The sequence below is a fragment of the Chelmon rostratus genome, chromosome 12, assembly GCF_017976325.1.
Source record: "Chelmon rostratus isolate fCheRos1 chromosome 12, fCheRos1.pri, whole genome shotgun sequence".
NCBI classification, from domain to species: domain Eukaryota; kingdom Metazoa; phylum Chordata; class Actinopteri; order Chaetodontiformes; family Chaetodontidae; genus Chelmon; species Chelmon rostratus.
In genome coordinates, this window is record NC_055669.1 from 5,195,436 (window position 1) to 5,212,133 (window position 16,698).

Genomic DNA, 16,698 nt, shown 5'->3' on the forward strand with positions numbered 1-16,698 from the left:
ACACACACACACACACCTAATAGCACCTCCATGTATTGCAGTGCACTGTTCCTTGCAGTTCTGTTTGTTAGATGTCACTCCTCACTTTTGCTGGATCACAGCTGGATTACAATAAAACAAGTTGAAAGTGGTCACATTTTTAACCTGCCTCATCATTTATTTGTCGCTTGGCCGACATGAAGACGTTTCAGTGCATTCAGAGTGAGCCTTTCCTTATCTCTACCAAATGCTGGATTAGTTTAACCATCGTTTTTTAAACAAACATATTTTTGCCATTCATGTAATGTAACACCTTGCTGGATTTATATTACCGAATAAATAAAGAGTAAGACCTGCTGCATGCTTGCATCAGTCCATCAGTGCGCAAGATCTAACATCCTGATAAGTGAGCTGGTGGGTGGGCTTTTTTTGTCTTCAGCCAGGCTAGCTGTTTCCCTTTGCTTCCACTCTGTATGCTAAGCTAAGCTAACAGACTGCTGGCTGTAGCTCCAGATTTTCTGTACGGACATAACATTTGCATCGATCCTCTCATCTGAAAAGACAAAAAAGCAAATAAGTGTGCTTCCTAGAATGTTCCGCTATTCTGTTGGACTATTAAAGGTGGGCTAAAGAACAAAACAAACAGAGAAAGCACTGAGGAAATGTTGCTGTGTTATTTCGCCAATGGTCGGTTGCTTGACCGTCAACATTTTGAGGCGAGCACACACCCACCCACTCACTCTTTGTCCCCTGGAATGCCGCTCGTGGTACTTGTTAGCGCTGAACAATCCCACTTGAAAAACTCGGCAGCCGCGTTGCTCTCCAGAAACAATGCTCATCGGTACTCTCAAAACTTCATCAGAAAAATCAAATACTACAGTGCCTGCATTCCGATCTGCATGCCAGAGGAAACAGTGGAGAAGTGCGTTGTTTTGTGTTTTAAACTCCCTCTTTAGTGGAAGTCACCTACTCGAACTGAAAAGAGCCAAAGCATGCATGTGTGTGGGTGTGTGTCTGTAAGGGCCCCTTCAAGCCGAGTTTTTGAATTCTATCCTCGGCGTCGGTGAGCCCTCTCTCTCCCTGCAGAGATCAATACCTCAGATTTGATCTTGTTGTCTCCGAAGCAGAGGTGCTGGAGGTAGGCAGCAGCGTTGGACTGGACCGAAGGGAACTGATGCTGCAGCATCTGGATCACCTCTGGCAGCTCTGGATCCCTCCAGCCAAACTCCCTACAGAGACACACACACGAAGAAAAAACAGCATGTTTTGGTGTGTGCAGGGATAGAGATATGTGTGTGTGTGTGTGTGTGTGTGGCTGAACCTGTTACTAGGCAGCTTGTCTCTCTACTGTAACCCTGATTTAAATTGCTCGCAGAGAAGAAGAAAGACAGAGGCAGAAATGAAGGTTGGAGATGAATCAAAAGAAATAAAGACACGCTAAATACACCAATTTGTACGTTTATGCTCTGTTTAAATTATTTTCAATTTCACACTCAGATTCACTGAATAAAAGAACCGTTCATTTGGGGTGACAACATTTTATCACGAACACGAAACCATTACTGTACCGTTATTACAATCTGTCAGACTGACTGTGGTGGATTTGTTCACACACTGGCCCTTACTGCATCACCACACAGTTCTTCATTATAATGCTTAATCAGTGCTTAACTATACAATGTAAAACATGGGGAAAATGAGTTGGTCTCAATGCCAAACATCAATTTAAAGGCATTTCTTGAAGAGAAAGCAAAAAAAAGGAATCAAAACGTTCCTTTATGTTCACCAATCAGCTTAGATTAACAACAGCAGCCATCTTGGATACTCTATAAGAGCTTCCTCCTGCAGTGATGAATCCTTTCCTTTGACCGCCCCAGCTGCATTGCTTTTAGTATGGAACCAGGGTCCACCAGCGCTTCTGCCGACAGGCATGCTACAGGCGTAGGCACGCACGCGCACACACACAGAAACACACTAAAGTCAGGAAGCCCATGTGTGTGAGGGGCGTGTGTGAAAGAAGAAGCACGGATGATTAACGTGAGGAAGATGTGACGTGAGAGAGTGAAGTCACGGCGAGGGATCAGAGGGAGGGATGACGGAGAGGCGGGGCTTATCTGTAGCCAACAGCAAGCAAATATCACGTTTCCTTGACAGTGATGGTTTCCAGGGACCATCTAAAACTGGGACTGGATCTGTTTTGTTTTGTTTTGTTTTTTTCCTTTTGTTCAGAGGAAAGTTTTATTCCCATATGTGATTTAGCATTGTAGACCTGAGGGGAAGGAGATGATACTTCCTGGATATTAATTTTTCTACTTTTGAAACTCAAGATGCAGTTTCTGCCTTTAAATTGACACTTTTGCACATTTTGATTCCAGTTGTTCTGACAGTTGTGAGCAGTTCAGGCTGCATACAGAGGCCCTGTTTGCTCTGCTCTTATGTAGAACCCGTTTCTCTTTGATGTATCTTATTCTTGATGCAGCAACAGCCCGACGTCCCCATGGAGATAATTTTCAGTTCAGTCTAATCTAACGTAAACACATGCACACACACAAACACTCGCAGGTTTGCACTGACGCAAACACACATACACACCACTGCGTGCCGTAGGATAACTCAGTATGCAGCTCAGAGCAGCAATAGCTAATGCCAAGCACACAAGCACGCACAAGAGCACAATCCAGCGTACAAATATAGTAGTCACACACACACACACACACACACACACACGTATGTACTCAGTGAATTGCATACACACCCAGCCATCAAAGGCAGTGCAGAAGAGCCAGGATTAGAAAGCTTTTGTCTCTAAGTTTCATAATGGGCAAATGGGATAAACTCAGTGTTTGAAAAATGGGGAAACTGGAGAGAGAAGCAAGACAGAATTATTTCAAAGGTTATTTTTTTCTCTCTCTCTTTGAAATACTCCCTCTCTTCAACAATTTTCTCTTTTTATTTTTTGCTCTCTCTTTTTTGCTCTCTTGTCTTCAATGTACTCCGGGCACATTCCTACAGAACGCACATGCACGGCCCCGACGCTAACATACGTATTGTTATGCGCACACAGTAGCGCGTGCTTCAATAACTATGATCAAAGATGACATAACCTTGTTTTGGTCACCTTGTGGGTTAATTGGCTGATAAGACATCTAACGTAGTGGCTGAGTGAGCTGTCAAATGTGTGTGTGTGTGTGTGTGTGTGTGTAAATATGTTTTTTTAAATTGTAATTAGTAAGTGGGATAGCGGAGATAACAACGCCTGCAGACATGCAGCTTCTTTAATAACAAGTAAACCAGATGGCTTCACTAATCAGACAGATTCAGCCACTTATGTAATCATTTGGTAAACTGAAATGGTTAAACAGATTAATCTGTTCAACATGTAACCATATTAACTAAATAAAAGGCTACTGGAGGAAGTGTGAGAGAAGCGCAACAAGCGATTTCACCACTTATTCAAGTATTTGTACTTTAAGTTGTTATACTTTTATTTGTACTTCTTTATAGTTACACTGAAATAGATTTCAGAGCAAGACTTTTTATTTGCAATGATTTGACAGCTATAGCTACTGGCTACTTACAGAACATGCAGTATGATCATCTTATGAAATACAGTACAGTGTTCTCAAACTATTCAAAAGTATATAAAATACACTGACTGAGGTTATTCTGCATAATGGGTACGTTTGATACTTTTGAGAGTATTTTTTCTGATAACACTTACATTTACATGTAATAGAGTATTTTTTACATTGTGGTATTGTTACTGCTGTTGATGTAAAGGATTTGAATGCTTCTTCCACAACTGGATTTTGCACAGCAAATAATGCACAATATAGTAGATAACATACTTAGATGCACCAGAGCTGCAAAGATTTATCCCTAAACTATTTCTAATAATCAATTAGTCATTTTCAAGGAATAATGTTAAGCATTTACTGGCCACAGCTTCTTAAATCCAAGAATTTATTGCTTTTCTCTATCACTTATGATGGTAAATGAGAGTTCTGGTTCTGGTTCAAAAGAAGCAATCTGAAGACGCCACTTTGGGCTCTGGAAAATTTTGATGAGCATTTTAATTTTAAAAAAAGCCAACATTTTATAGATGAAACAATGAATCGATTAATCATGAAAATAAATGTCAGATTAATCAGTGATTAAAATTATTGGTAGCTATCAATCATACTAAATGTGATCTGTGAGTGTGTGGACAAAACCAGACAGTCTGACATAGCAGAACAGACACTGATAAAAGCAGTGTCTGTTCTGCTGAATCATGGCAAGTGTCACTAACAATATAAAATTGTTTTTTTTTTAAAAATAGAGTCTTCCAATGAAATCTGTGTTCTGAGAGTCACCAGACAGCTGAGGCTTTAATAGAGGCGATGACTTCTAAAGCAAAATGCAAACAAGCAACGACTTTTTACGCAAAAAGAAAACAAGATACAATAGCAAAGTAACACCTTTTTTCTGATTTGCTGCTGAACACAACACAGGCATTGCAGTTGAAATAATGTCAATGCATCATGCCGGCTGTCAACAAAACATAAGTAGATGTGTGGTGTCACACTGTCTGAGAAAAATTGACATTTCTTTTTTTTTTAAGTACGTTAGTCTGTGGGGATGCATTAGCAGTGAAGCAGAAGGCTAATCTCAGATCATTAGATGCTTAACTCGATGAGCTGCAAGGACAAATGCGCCTGGATAAAGTTAAAGCTCTTTGGTGGAGTTTGCGTGGCCAACAAGCAGCTTTCACAGACACATTCTGACAGAGACCGTGTTCTGCAGGCGACTCTAGTGGTGAGCGAGCTGATAGCTAACAAGCTGAAACCTCATTCAGGAGAGCCTTGTTGCTGCTGTGGAGCTGCTAGAACCAGACAAAGTGAAACTGTTCTAAAGTGTGTGTTTGCCTGGAATAATTCATAGAGATGAAGGAAAACCTGATGTGGAAACACATTGACAGCAAGTGTCTGTGTGATTTGGCCTTCATGGTGGACATTACCAAGAACCCCTCAGAGATGAACCTGAACACTGAGCACTTTCCTGCTCTGCAAGTACAAAAGCTGCTGTGACATCTGAATATGCAGCTGAGTGTGAAAACTCCTTCAGACATTTGCTGAGAGGTTTCAGGACATGAAAAGGAAACAAGAGGAACTGAACACATTTTAAAGGTGAAACCTGCTGATGTGTCTGACAACCAACAACATGAAATCATTGAGCTGCAAAGCAACAACCTGCTACTGTGAGCAGCTCTTTTCAGAACAGTTCTGCTCAAGACTGGCTGACCTGAACCTGGAAAACCAGCTGAGAGTAGCATTATAATCATCAGTTCAATAAATTAACTTTAAGGGTGAACTATGGGACTTGAGCCAGCTAGCTGAGTTATGTTCACCTACCACGTCACAGTGCAGTAAAGATCTCTCTGGATACTAAATAATCAGGCTTCTCCCCTCAACTCATACACTCTGCAAATGCTCCAGTTTTAGCCATAAGAAGACACGTTCAAAAGCTGACAGGCAGCTTTCATATGAGAAGTCCGTCCGTTTTTTGAACTGCTTCTCCATCCTTTGTCTTGAAAGGCGCAGCTACTGAAGTGGTGAAATGAGGTTTCAAAAGTGTTTTTCAGGTCCATTACTCATCAAAACAGCACACAGTAATGTTACCTGCACACCTGTGGCCAAAAACTAAACACTACTTGAAGGCCAAAGTGGCACATTTGGCAGCACTCTACAATAATTATTAGAAAAACACTCTCCCTTCTTCCATCCCTTCGTCTTTTCCTACAAAATGTCTGTCACATGTTTGACCACGCACACGGAACTAGAGACGCACACAAAAAAACCCTGCACACACCAGAACACATAAACACAGATACAAGTGGTACTTTATGCATATAATAGAATGGACAGTTAACACTTGAATGAATGAAGGGACATGGCCTATTTGTTGTCAGCCTGCAGGCAGAGAGTACGTGACACGCCCACACACACTCACAAACAACACACAGTATGCTTCAGAACACCAGAACAAGCAAAAACATCTCCATGCACACACGTTTGGAGACGGCAGGAGCCATGAGTAGGTGAGAAACAAACACAAACATGCAAAAAAAGAGGAGAATACACACATGCACGCGTGCACACTCACACACACACACACACACGCACACACACACACACACATACCATGACTGAACCAAAGCCTAGAATAGTCGTGGCCCTGGAGAGACAGTGGCACATCACAGCGGATCAAACTCAACCCGAGGCCTCTGGCTGTGAAGCTCCGCAGGCGCACACACACACACATACACATACACACGCACGCACACACAGAAAACAAATGTACATATTCAAAATGGATTTGATGCAGAACTTCACATGCACACACAGACTAAAATACTGGACAGCACACTGAGATAAGCTGAACAATGAGCTGACACGTTGTGTAATACAGTATGTTGCTGCTCTGCGATAAATCCCTCAAACAAAATGAAATCTTAAAGCAGACTAAGACTAAAGAATTTACCTACAGTGCTGTCGCAATGAATCGAAATAAAATGAAGAGACTGTCTGTCGTCTCTCCTGAGTGTGTTCTGCCCCAGAAAGCTGTACTATAATGGTTCATTCATTCACTAACTCTAGCCTGGAGCTGTACTACTTTTCACTCAGCATCTCTCTCTCTCTCTCTCTCGCTTTCAGTGTGTGTGTGTGTGTGTGTGTGTGCGTGCCTGCGCGTGCGTGCGCGTGTGTGTGCCTCTCGTTCCGGAGCAAAGGGAACACAGGAGGATATGGTGCTCCCAGTCCCAAACACTGTGTGACAACATCACAGCAGGATGAGCAAATACTACTGAGCCATCTGTGAACTTCGGGCAAAAGTGTTCACTCGGGGAATGTTTGCACTGCTTTAGTGTCGGAGTTAAGAAAAGAATATGCAGTGCATTTGCTGTGCTGGAAACCAGAAGTATCCCGCTTGAAATGACACATCGCAAGTGTGTGAGTGAATACTTCTGAAAGTTGTTCAACTTTAAAGGGTGGGTCCATTTTGAGTTAATTCTTCATGTAGGTACAGTATATTTACCTTCCACACATCCCTAAAACCTCACAGGTGACATAACCAGCCTGTTAGCTCGAGCAGCAGATAACACATTATAAGTAAATAGTTCTTCCACACACAAGTTGAATAAAAGAATTAAGAATATAGGCTAATTTCTGTATTATTAATGCATATTACATTTAGTTTCATTGATTGACAAGTAAGATTGAGATAAAGCTTGTTTACATCCCTAACCACAAAAATATCAATCTGAGTGTTTTTTCCAGTCAGAAGGTTACTTGTATTGAGCCTGAGAGCATAAAAAAAGGCCCCTGAGCCCTCACTGCTGATCTTTATCAAGTGAAAGCTTCTTTTGTCTGTGTTTTGGCAGCTGAAGGGGTTTTAAAAAGTTTTTAAAAGTGAGGAGGACATGTTCCTTCCATCCCCAGCGGAAATCACGCTCATTCAATCACGTGGTCTCGCAGTGAGTTGCAACAGCCACTTTGTGTAATTTTCATGGTGAAATAATGAGTATTAACTTATTTTGAAGCTTAGGTTACTCTTAGAGTATGCAAATGTTCCCTTTGGATTGCAAAAACACGTCAATCAGAACATCACAAATGCTAAAAATATGATAAGATCCAGTGCTGTTTTAACTGGTTTCATGAAACAAAGCAGAATGAGGCAGTTTAATTATCTCACCCCAGTTGCAGATATTTTCACTTCAAGGCACTTGAAGCAAATTGCTGATCCAAATGTCACTGTTTTTTTTTTCCCCTCCAGTTTCTCCCTCTACTATTCCTTTTTCTGCCACTTTTATGCGTCCTATAAATAAGCCAGTTTGTTTGACTGCAACCTCATCCCTTTAACCTTTCGTCCTGCAGATGGCTCCAGTCTGAACGCGAACCAGGAGGGAAACACAGTCAAGGAGAGGACGAGCATTTCAAAATGACACACAAGAACAGAATAATTTCATGTGAGAAAGATATTAACTCACATATTTCCTCTCACAAAAATGTGCACATATGTAAGTGTGCACATCAGTGTGTGTCTCCCCCCCCCAGCGGAGCCTAATGTTTCATTTGGCGACTCAGTGGACCGGGACAAAGTGGTGACAAACTGTCAATCCACCCTTTGTTCCTGACCAACCAGGTGGGCTATCTCGCGTCACCACACTTGTCTAGGTGTGTGTGCGTGTGTGCATGTGTGTGTGTTTCGCGTCACCCACAGCCAAAAACATTTACACCACAATATGGGATGCAGGCAAACCAACAATTAAACCGGGTAAATAAATAAACTATCTATGAATGATGCTTTCAGACAGAAGGGCGAGGAGCTGTAATGTGAGGGCTGCAGGCAGATGATGCTCACCGCTATATCAGGCTGAAAGGATTTCCTGTGAGTCAGGGTTTTTGGGGAATAGAGCGATTTGAAACCAGAGACCGAACTATGCTATTTGTGTCGGGTATGTTTGTGTGTGTGTGTGTGTGTGTGCCACCACTGAGTACTCTCAGGGGGGGAAATGGAGACGTGTGTGATGACTCATTCCTCGACAGACAGACAGAAACGCGGACAGACAGGTAGGGTAAACCTGCAGAGCAGACTGACAGATGAAGAAGAAGAGAGGAGCAGGTATAAAGGAAGTTAAAAATAAATCGACAAGAGTGCTGACTCACTGCATCCACTCTTCAGCAGGACATCTGATAACTTCAGGTGGCTGATTAACAACAACACATTACGGCGTATTTATAGCAAGCGAGAATGGAGCAGCATACGATGGGAAAGAGCCCGCCGTTGTGCTGGTTAGCATCACAAAACAAACTGATCCATTTGTTAGTGTTATGGAACAAGCTGATCTCAGGCCAGCAGCAACAGACCACCAGAGATCTGTCTGCAATATGGTCAGTTGATGGATACAGTAATTAGCACAGTAACTGATTAATGATGGACAACACTGGTTAAACTCAACAGTCCATGTAATTGTCCTTGCAATGATGTTCATGAGCTCTCTCTGTTTTCTTTAACATCTCTCCTTTGTCTCTCTCTCTCCAGACCCCACAACAGTCCTCTGATGGGATCACTTACATCACAGGCATTTTCTGTATTAGTGCACGGACTGCTGTGATATAGTGATATTTGTATGTGGCAGCCTAAAGCCTAATTCCACTGCTTAGTACACAAATGATAATGCAACACCAAACCAACCAAAACCAAAAGTTTGAGGATAAAGTCATATTTTGTCATAAAAAATCCTTATATTGCGGAAAAAAATGATTACAGTTGTATATAAGCGAACTGGAGCTGGCTGTGTGTCATCTTACATGTTAAAATGAGGGATGTGGAGGATCAGAAGTGGTAAGGAAAAAATGATATGAACATTCAGTATGCAAACCTTTATCCTGTTTGCAGTCCAGAGTTCACTTCAAACCAGTTCTAGAGCACTGCAGCTGCTGCTGCCTGAGCTACTGTGTGATATGATCATCGTCCTGTTTAAGGATTAGCACTGAAACTCTTGTTTCTACTCTAAACTTCTACCCGGTAGTTTATACTTTCCTTTTCATAGGAAACTTTTAAATTAGACTGGACAAGCACCAGCGAAATACTGATTTGCGTTTGTGGATTGGCAGCGCGGGTTACACAGGTCACTGCTGCAGTGTGTGAAAAGTTAGAGCAATGTACGAGATGCATGAGATGAACAAGCATTTCAGCGCCACATTTTCAAACGCATGAATATACAAGTGAACTGCAAACCCAGTCAGCATACATAAAACCAGCGATATCTGAATGAACAGTGTGTCTGGAGGTGAACCTTGATGTCAACGGCTGCAAAAGGTGAGAGAAGGAAGGAAAACAACAGAGGGAGAAAGACTGAGGCAAATAGATAATTAAACAAAGAAAAAGAAAAGTGTGTGTGTATTTGTGTTGGACAGAAAATGTGTGCGTGTGTGTGCGTGCATGTATATATGTGTGTGTCTTTGAGCGTGTGATGGCTGACTGACTGGCCCACTGAGGCTGGAAGAGATGAACGAAAGGTCAGGAGATGTCAGGCAGAGCTGAGAAACACACACACACACACACACAGAGTCCATCTCAACCCTGTGACTGAATATGGATCAGAGATTCACACTGTGCTTATGAGCATGAAATAAAATGAGGCACTTTTATGATCGGGTCAGATCCTGTCTAGCACAAATCTGTCTTTGTGTTAGCGGGAACGTTTCCATAAATTACCGGCAGCCTGAAGGAGGAAACGCGTTGGAGTACACGAGAGGTTGTCTCCACAGTAACGTGCCTTCATTTGCCAGATTGTGCCAGTGTGTGACAAATCAGCTAAATGATGTTTGTTTGAGGCTTTGACGGGATAAGGTATCATTAGAGAGCCATCTGCAAATGGTGGAAATGACCTCACACATTCACAGCGCCGATGCAGACAGCACACAAGAAATGATTTTGTTTATTTTATTTATTATTATGTATTTCTATCTCAGTATAAAGTCTTTATCCACTGCTCCATTTCATCAGAGATATTAGAACAAAAACTAACCTTTGGTAACAGAAACTATGACAAAACATGTGACAGGTTTAATAATAATAAAATGATAATGTCAAAGCCAGACCTGCATGCGCACCAGAAAATCACACATTGTAGTTTCTGACTGGTAAAACAGGATCCTCCTCGCTGCCTCTATCAGTAAAAACACACTTTAAAATGATCCTGGATAGTATTGTTATTTTCAACACCCATAGCCTCACTGCACCTGTGTGGGCGAGCCTCCCCTTTAAGGAGGGTGACCTTGTGGATAGCCTGCGTATGTGACGTAGTCTGGCGGGTTTGTTGGGTCTCTCCCGCTGTGTGAGAGAGGAACGCGCATGTTGCTACAGCCACGGAGAAGTGCTATTAGAGCTTATTAAGTTCCTTTAGTCAGCCATTACAGTCTGCATCTAGATAAGCTCAGGTTGCAGCGTAATAGTTACTGAAAGGCCGTGTATTGTGTTCGCTGCTGCAGAAGAGAAATATAAAGTCCCTGTTCATGCAACATTAACATTACTACAGCTTCTTTCAGTATTTCTTCACAGCAGAGGTGGTCCAGACTGTGAAAAGCTGGTTCCCGGCTACGAGCCAGGCTAAAGTAAATGAAATTAACCTAAAGCCAGCAGTCATTAAACACACATCTAATGTTATGCCTCTGCCGGTATTGTTAGCTTATTTCAGCACTGCTCCATAAGAGAGTTGATGAAATCACTGCATTTGGCATTTTACCACATTAGTGACTTCTCATGAATCTAGTCAGTAGTGTTGTGTTATTTTGCCAGATTTAGTTAATGGTTATTGTAAAATAATAGCTAGCGAGAGTCTAATTGAGCAACACTTCACCAGCTACCAGGACCAAATGTCAGGCTGACATTTACCTCATATTAACTGCAGTTGTTGCCAACTGTTGACATACAAAGTTTATCTTTGTTTGTTAGAGTTGTTCAGTACAGACAACTGAGTACAACTCAGTCATTAAACACACCTTTTGTTACACAGCGCATCAGTGACAGGTGATCAGATCAGCAGCATAATGAGATGATTACAGTGAAAAGAAAGCAGAAGTGCAGATAGCTAATTACTTCACGGATGATGACGACCTCGGAGGCCAGTTACAAACGATCAGAATCATAGAGCTGAGTCGACACCTCTAAACCATTTATTACAGGACTGTATTAGTTTTAGCTCAGTGTGCCTCATAAACTGGTACCTGTATATATGCTTATAGACTTATAGACAACGTTGTATGTTCTACAAGTGGAGTTCAAGTACTATATCCCACCAACAGCAAAGCCTGGAGTTATATTCACTCTCCCTTGCGCTCAGAACAGTCTCTTAGGCCAGCTGCTTGTGCATAAGCACAAAACTGAAGTCATATTTTTAACAGTCGTTTGGCTTATGGCTCCCTGTGACTAATACCAGTGAAAAATTTCATTTTATTTCCAAGAAAACACGGCTTTTAGACCTGTGAGAATTTAAACAATTGAGAGAAAGATGGCATACTGGTGATTCCATCTTCCTCTGAAGGCAGAGCTGTCGTCCAAGAACTGAACCCCAAATCGCTCCCGATGCTGCGCCGTCTAAAGCTCATAACGTGCAGGTGAGCCGGTGCCTGGTGTCCATCGCGTGAAAGAGTGTGTGAATGGGTGAATGCAGGCTTGGGTAAGAAGCGCTTTGAGTGGTCATCAGACTAGAAAAGTGCTGTATAAATACAGTCCATTTACCACTTTACATGTAAACTGCTGCTTAGGGGACACTTGAACTTTAATCCACCCGTCCCTTGTGTGTAAAGAAATATACACACCTGAAACTAGAATATCTCTCAGTAAATAGGACAATTCTACTATTGAGTTGAAATTGTAACCTTTACATAATTTCAAGATAAAGAAGTGTATAACAGCCCTGACATGAATTCTGCTTTTACTAAGTTGGAAATGTGCACATTCAATTATATGTTTATTACTGAGGTCAGAGTCAAGGGTGGTGTACTGAACTACACTATATTGAGAGATGTTTCTAATCTTTTGTCCTCCCTATTTACATGCATGAGTGGGCAGAATATTAGAACCAACTTTCAATAAACCACCAACTATGACCTCGATGCCAAAACGCAGAATTACATGAACACCTCTATGACAGCATAAAAAACCCTGAACGTTACAGGCAAGCAGAATTTATGGCTGGTGTATTGGATTACATTAGATTGTACAAGCGTACCTAATAAAGAGGCCGCTTAAGTCAAGGATTTCACTCAAAGCACTGAGCTAACATGCCTCCTAAATTACAGCAAATCTCAGCAGGGATGCAGAATGCATTCATTATTAGCGGGCTTGTCACCAGACTGGTACGCATGGTGTTACAGCAGTGGTCACATAGGGACCAGCTGAAATGCTGCCAGTGATTGACCCTTGATTCTTGACGGTGAGGAACACACCTCATATCCACAGTGTCACTGGAGGAAGGGGAAGTTCAGGTTTAGGCGCTACCCTGCAGGTATGAGGTTGGTTTGGGTCAACACGTATTTGCACAATGACACCATTTTTTGGTTATTTTTAGTTTTATCCGTCAGCACATTGAATGTGAAATGAAACAATGATAGAAAATGTATTATCTATTTCAGAGTGAATTAATTTCCTTGACTGTATTAAGCTGAACAGCATTTCATCTGTCTTTACCTCTCCCACTTCTCTCCAGCAGAGACAGGCTCGACTTGACTCGAGATCTGCTCTCCTCTGGGCCCAATGACATGATCTGCTTCCAGCAGTGGAATATTCTCACCAAAAAATCTATGAAATGTTGAGTTTGAACGTTTCTGCTCTCACTGTATGGATAAGCAGCTGACTCTGTGATTCTCCAGGTAAGTTTACTGAGGTGTCCCGATCTCCTTCTCTTGCTACTAGTAATAATGGCTATTCTGAACACTTGGACGTCTTTCCTTGCCTTCTTCCTGCCATCTTTCTCTCTCTGTGGGAGGTCGAATGAGTTTCTTTGAAGATTGTCCATTCAAGGAACAACCCCTCTCCCCTCTCCCTGGATGTATTATATGTTAAAATGTCTTGTTGAATGAAATTGGTTCCTTGTTTTGTTGGCATGAATTGATGTAGGGTGAACCGTGAATGTCTTAAGATTAGGATGTGAGAAATTATGACCATAGAACCACAAGAAAAGTGTGAATGCATACATACTAGAAATCAGTGGTAGAAGAAGAACTCACGTCTTTTACTTAAATAAAAGTAACAATACCACAGCGTAGAAATGTGGTCCTATATTCAAAGTTTTACCAAACGTATTAGAATCAAATTATACTTAAAGTACAAAAGTAAAAGTAATTATTATGGAGAAGGGCCCATTTTAGAATATTGTATGTTATAGAAGTGAATTGTATGATTGATGTAGCTACATTGATACATTGATGTAGCTACATTGATGGAGCTACATTTTGACTACACACTGTCCTGGGTATTTTTGTTGAATGCATTTTGTAATTTTAATCTAAAGTCATCAAATAAATGTCAGGCTGACAGCGCAGATTTGTTTGGAACTATGGAGAGCGACGTGAACCATGTGACTGCGTGGTGCTGACTTTTTCAAGAGCTCTGGCTTGTTTTAATGTTTGTTTCTATCAGCATTGTTATCTATGTTATCTCTCCGCCAGCATTGTCAGTTTATGTTACGTATGCCGGTAATGTTAGTGAATGTAACAGTCTTGGATGGAAAATAATAACAATTCATTGACTAAATGCATCCACACTCCCACTAAAGTTAGACAAGAAGCAGTCACAAAACAACTGGGACGGCCCTGCATTTCTGAGAAGACCCATACAGGCTGTGGGTGTAATGTTAAAGTTGTTTGCAGTTGGCAGTGTTTATTGCCACCAGTTGGAATGAGCGCAGGATTAAGGTCCTCTGCCCTTAATCTCCTTTTAGATGTTTGCTTAAAACTCAACAGTTTGGCAAATACGCTTATTGGCTCTCTGGCTGAGATGAGAAGATCAATACCACTACATTCGCAATCAGATGCCAAAATTAACACCGGGCAAGCCACACGTATGAACCGCAACAAAGCATGTTCAGAAATCTCCAGGACAGACGGACGATGGAGACAAATGATAGGGCAAATAAATCAACAGACAGATAAATGGATGGAGGGATAAGTGGATAGATGGAAAGCCAAAGGAGAGAATGAGCAATATTCACAGTCTAAAAAAACAGAGGCTTTGCACAGCCTCATTGCTACAAATGGCAAATGAGCAATTAGTAATTAGCTACTTAAATTTGTCATCTATGGTAAAAATTATTTAACTTTTTCATTATTACAACTTTTTTCTTGGTGTTCAGGTCACAGAGGATGCCGGTCTGATTTTATGCAATGAGTGTAATTAAATGCAAATGTTTTTGAAAGCCAGTACTCTGACCTCGTCTCCAATTTAGAATCCACGTAGCGCCACAATAAAAGTGATCCCTGTTTAATAAAGCACTAAATGGGAGACAATACAAACGTGAAATGTCATGCTGCCATTAACATTAACATCTGCATCTGATATCGGTGTCGTATAGAGAAGATGGAAAGATTCAGTGAATGAGACAAAGGTAAGATAGATAGACAGAATGAATATATGTATAAATAAATAGTTGGATTACTTTGTCATTCTTTGCTCGGCTTGATTTTGATTCCACACAAGGAATTCGGGGTCGTACCTATCGAGGGGGGACAGGCAGAGAGAAACAAGAGAGAGGTATTTGTTGGCTGTCGGGCAACAAATTATTCAATAACCGTCATAATAGTGATGATTAGGAAATAGAAATCAATGCGTAGCCACTAGACTCGTCTTTCTCTCTCAACATTTGGTTATGAGGCAATGGTGGAGAAGGTGGGCGGGGTGAAGGACATGCACTTAAAGCAGGTGGTGGGGAGATGGTGGGTATGTTGGGTAAAGAGAGGGTCCTACGGTTAAAACAAACTGGGCACCGCCTCGTTCTATGCATGCTCATGCACCAAACTGTGTGTTTAGCTCATGGCTGTTGCATAGTGGAGGATTTTTGAGGTCTAAATTGTGGGGCCAATTATCAGACAGAGAGCCGTTTCACTGTAGGTTTGAAACGAGCAGGGTTTACCTGTGAGTTTACATCCAGGGCGCAGTACAGACCTTACTTTAACATCCCTATTAAACCTAGATTATTATTTAACAGTGGTACACACTATATGCTGTCTATATAGACAACGCTATTCTCTCATCTGTGTCACCCTGTTTGAAGCTTTTACGAGATTGGCCTGTTCGTCAACTTAGCTGTTGAATTCCAACACGGATGACGAAATCCTTCCTGTGTAGTTTATTTCAGTTTTCGTCTTTCGTGTGACTTATCTCAGAGAAGCAGGACTTGTAAATGACAAGCTAAGCTGCTAAGCCTGTTATGTGTAGGCTAATTTTAAACAAGATACAAAATATGTACGTATGTGTTTATTTTTAGCTTTTAGCTGAGCTACTGTATTTTTAACTACTCCGCTCTGCATGAATAAAGTGGTGGCAAATGATTTTTAAATACTACATATTTTTTTTAAATCTGATGATTTTGTTTTTAATCCTTCAGAGTTCAGTTTTCCTAACTCACACATTCATTGATTTGATTATTTGATTATGCCTAAATAAGGTAAGTAGGAATAATGTAATGCAAACGATTGTGGTGTTAGCATTAACAGCTAAGTTGACCAGCTGGCCAATATCTGAAAAAAACGTGTGTGCCTGTTTAAAGAAGGTTGTGATAGTCGATATTTTCCTTGTTGTCAACAAATCCCATAACCAGATCGAACAATGACTTGGTCCTATTTAAAATCCTATTTCCTGTATAATTCCTCTCTAGCAAAAACCTGAAATATCTTCTTCATCTGCGCCATGGACATCTATTATTTTCCAGAAATCAATGAGCCACACTGTCACACTGGGTGACATGTTCTTTTACTATAATGACCACGGGCACTGCAGTTCACTTCATTACCACATACACTGTCATACCCATAACACTACCATGGTTAATAAACTGAAAATAATCCCCAAAAATGCACATTTTCCTTGTGTTGAGTAACCTCTGCTATAAACTACAGTACCCAGCTGTTTGACACGATTACTGAGCCTTTTCTTTTCTAATTAAACTTTATATGC

The 16,698-nt window shown here is 41.2% G+C and overlaps 1 protein-coding gene across 1 annotated transcript in view; it reads right to left on the bottom strand.

The window, feature by feature from the left end:
* Positions 1-16,698, bottom strand: part of ctnnd2b (catenin (cadherin-associated protein), delta 2b) — a 154,520-nt gene that overhangs the window by 39,992 nt on the left and 97,830 nt on the right. Inside the window, exons 12-13 of the mRNA XM_041948579.1 lie at positions 15,182-15,238; positions 1,076-1,208 (exon numbers count right to left, since the gene is read on the bottom strand). Of these exons, the coding sequence (XP_041804513.1) occupies positions 1,076-1,208; positions 15,182-15,238 (190 nt within the window). The remainder of the gene's footprint in view (positions 1-1,075; positions 1,209-15,181; positions 15,239-16,698) is intronic.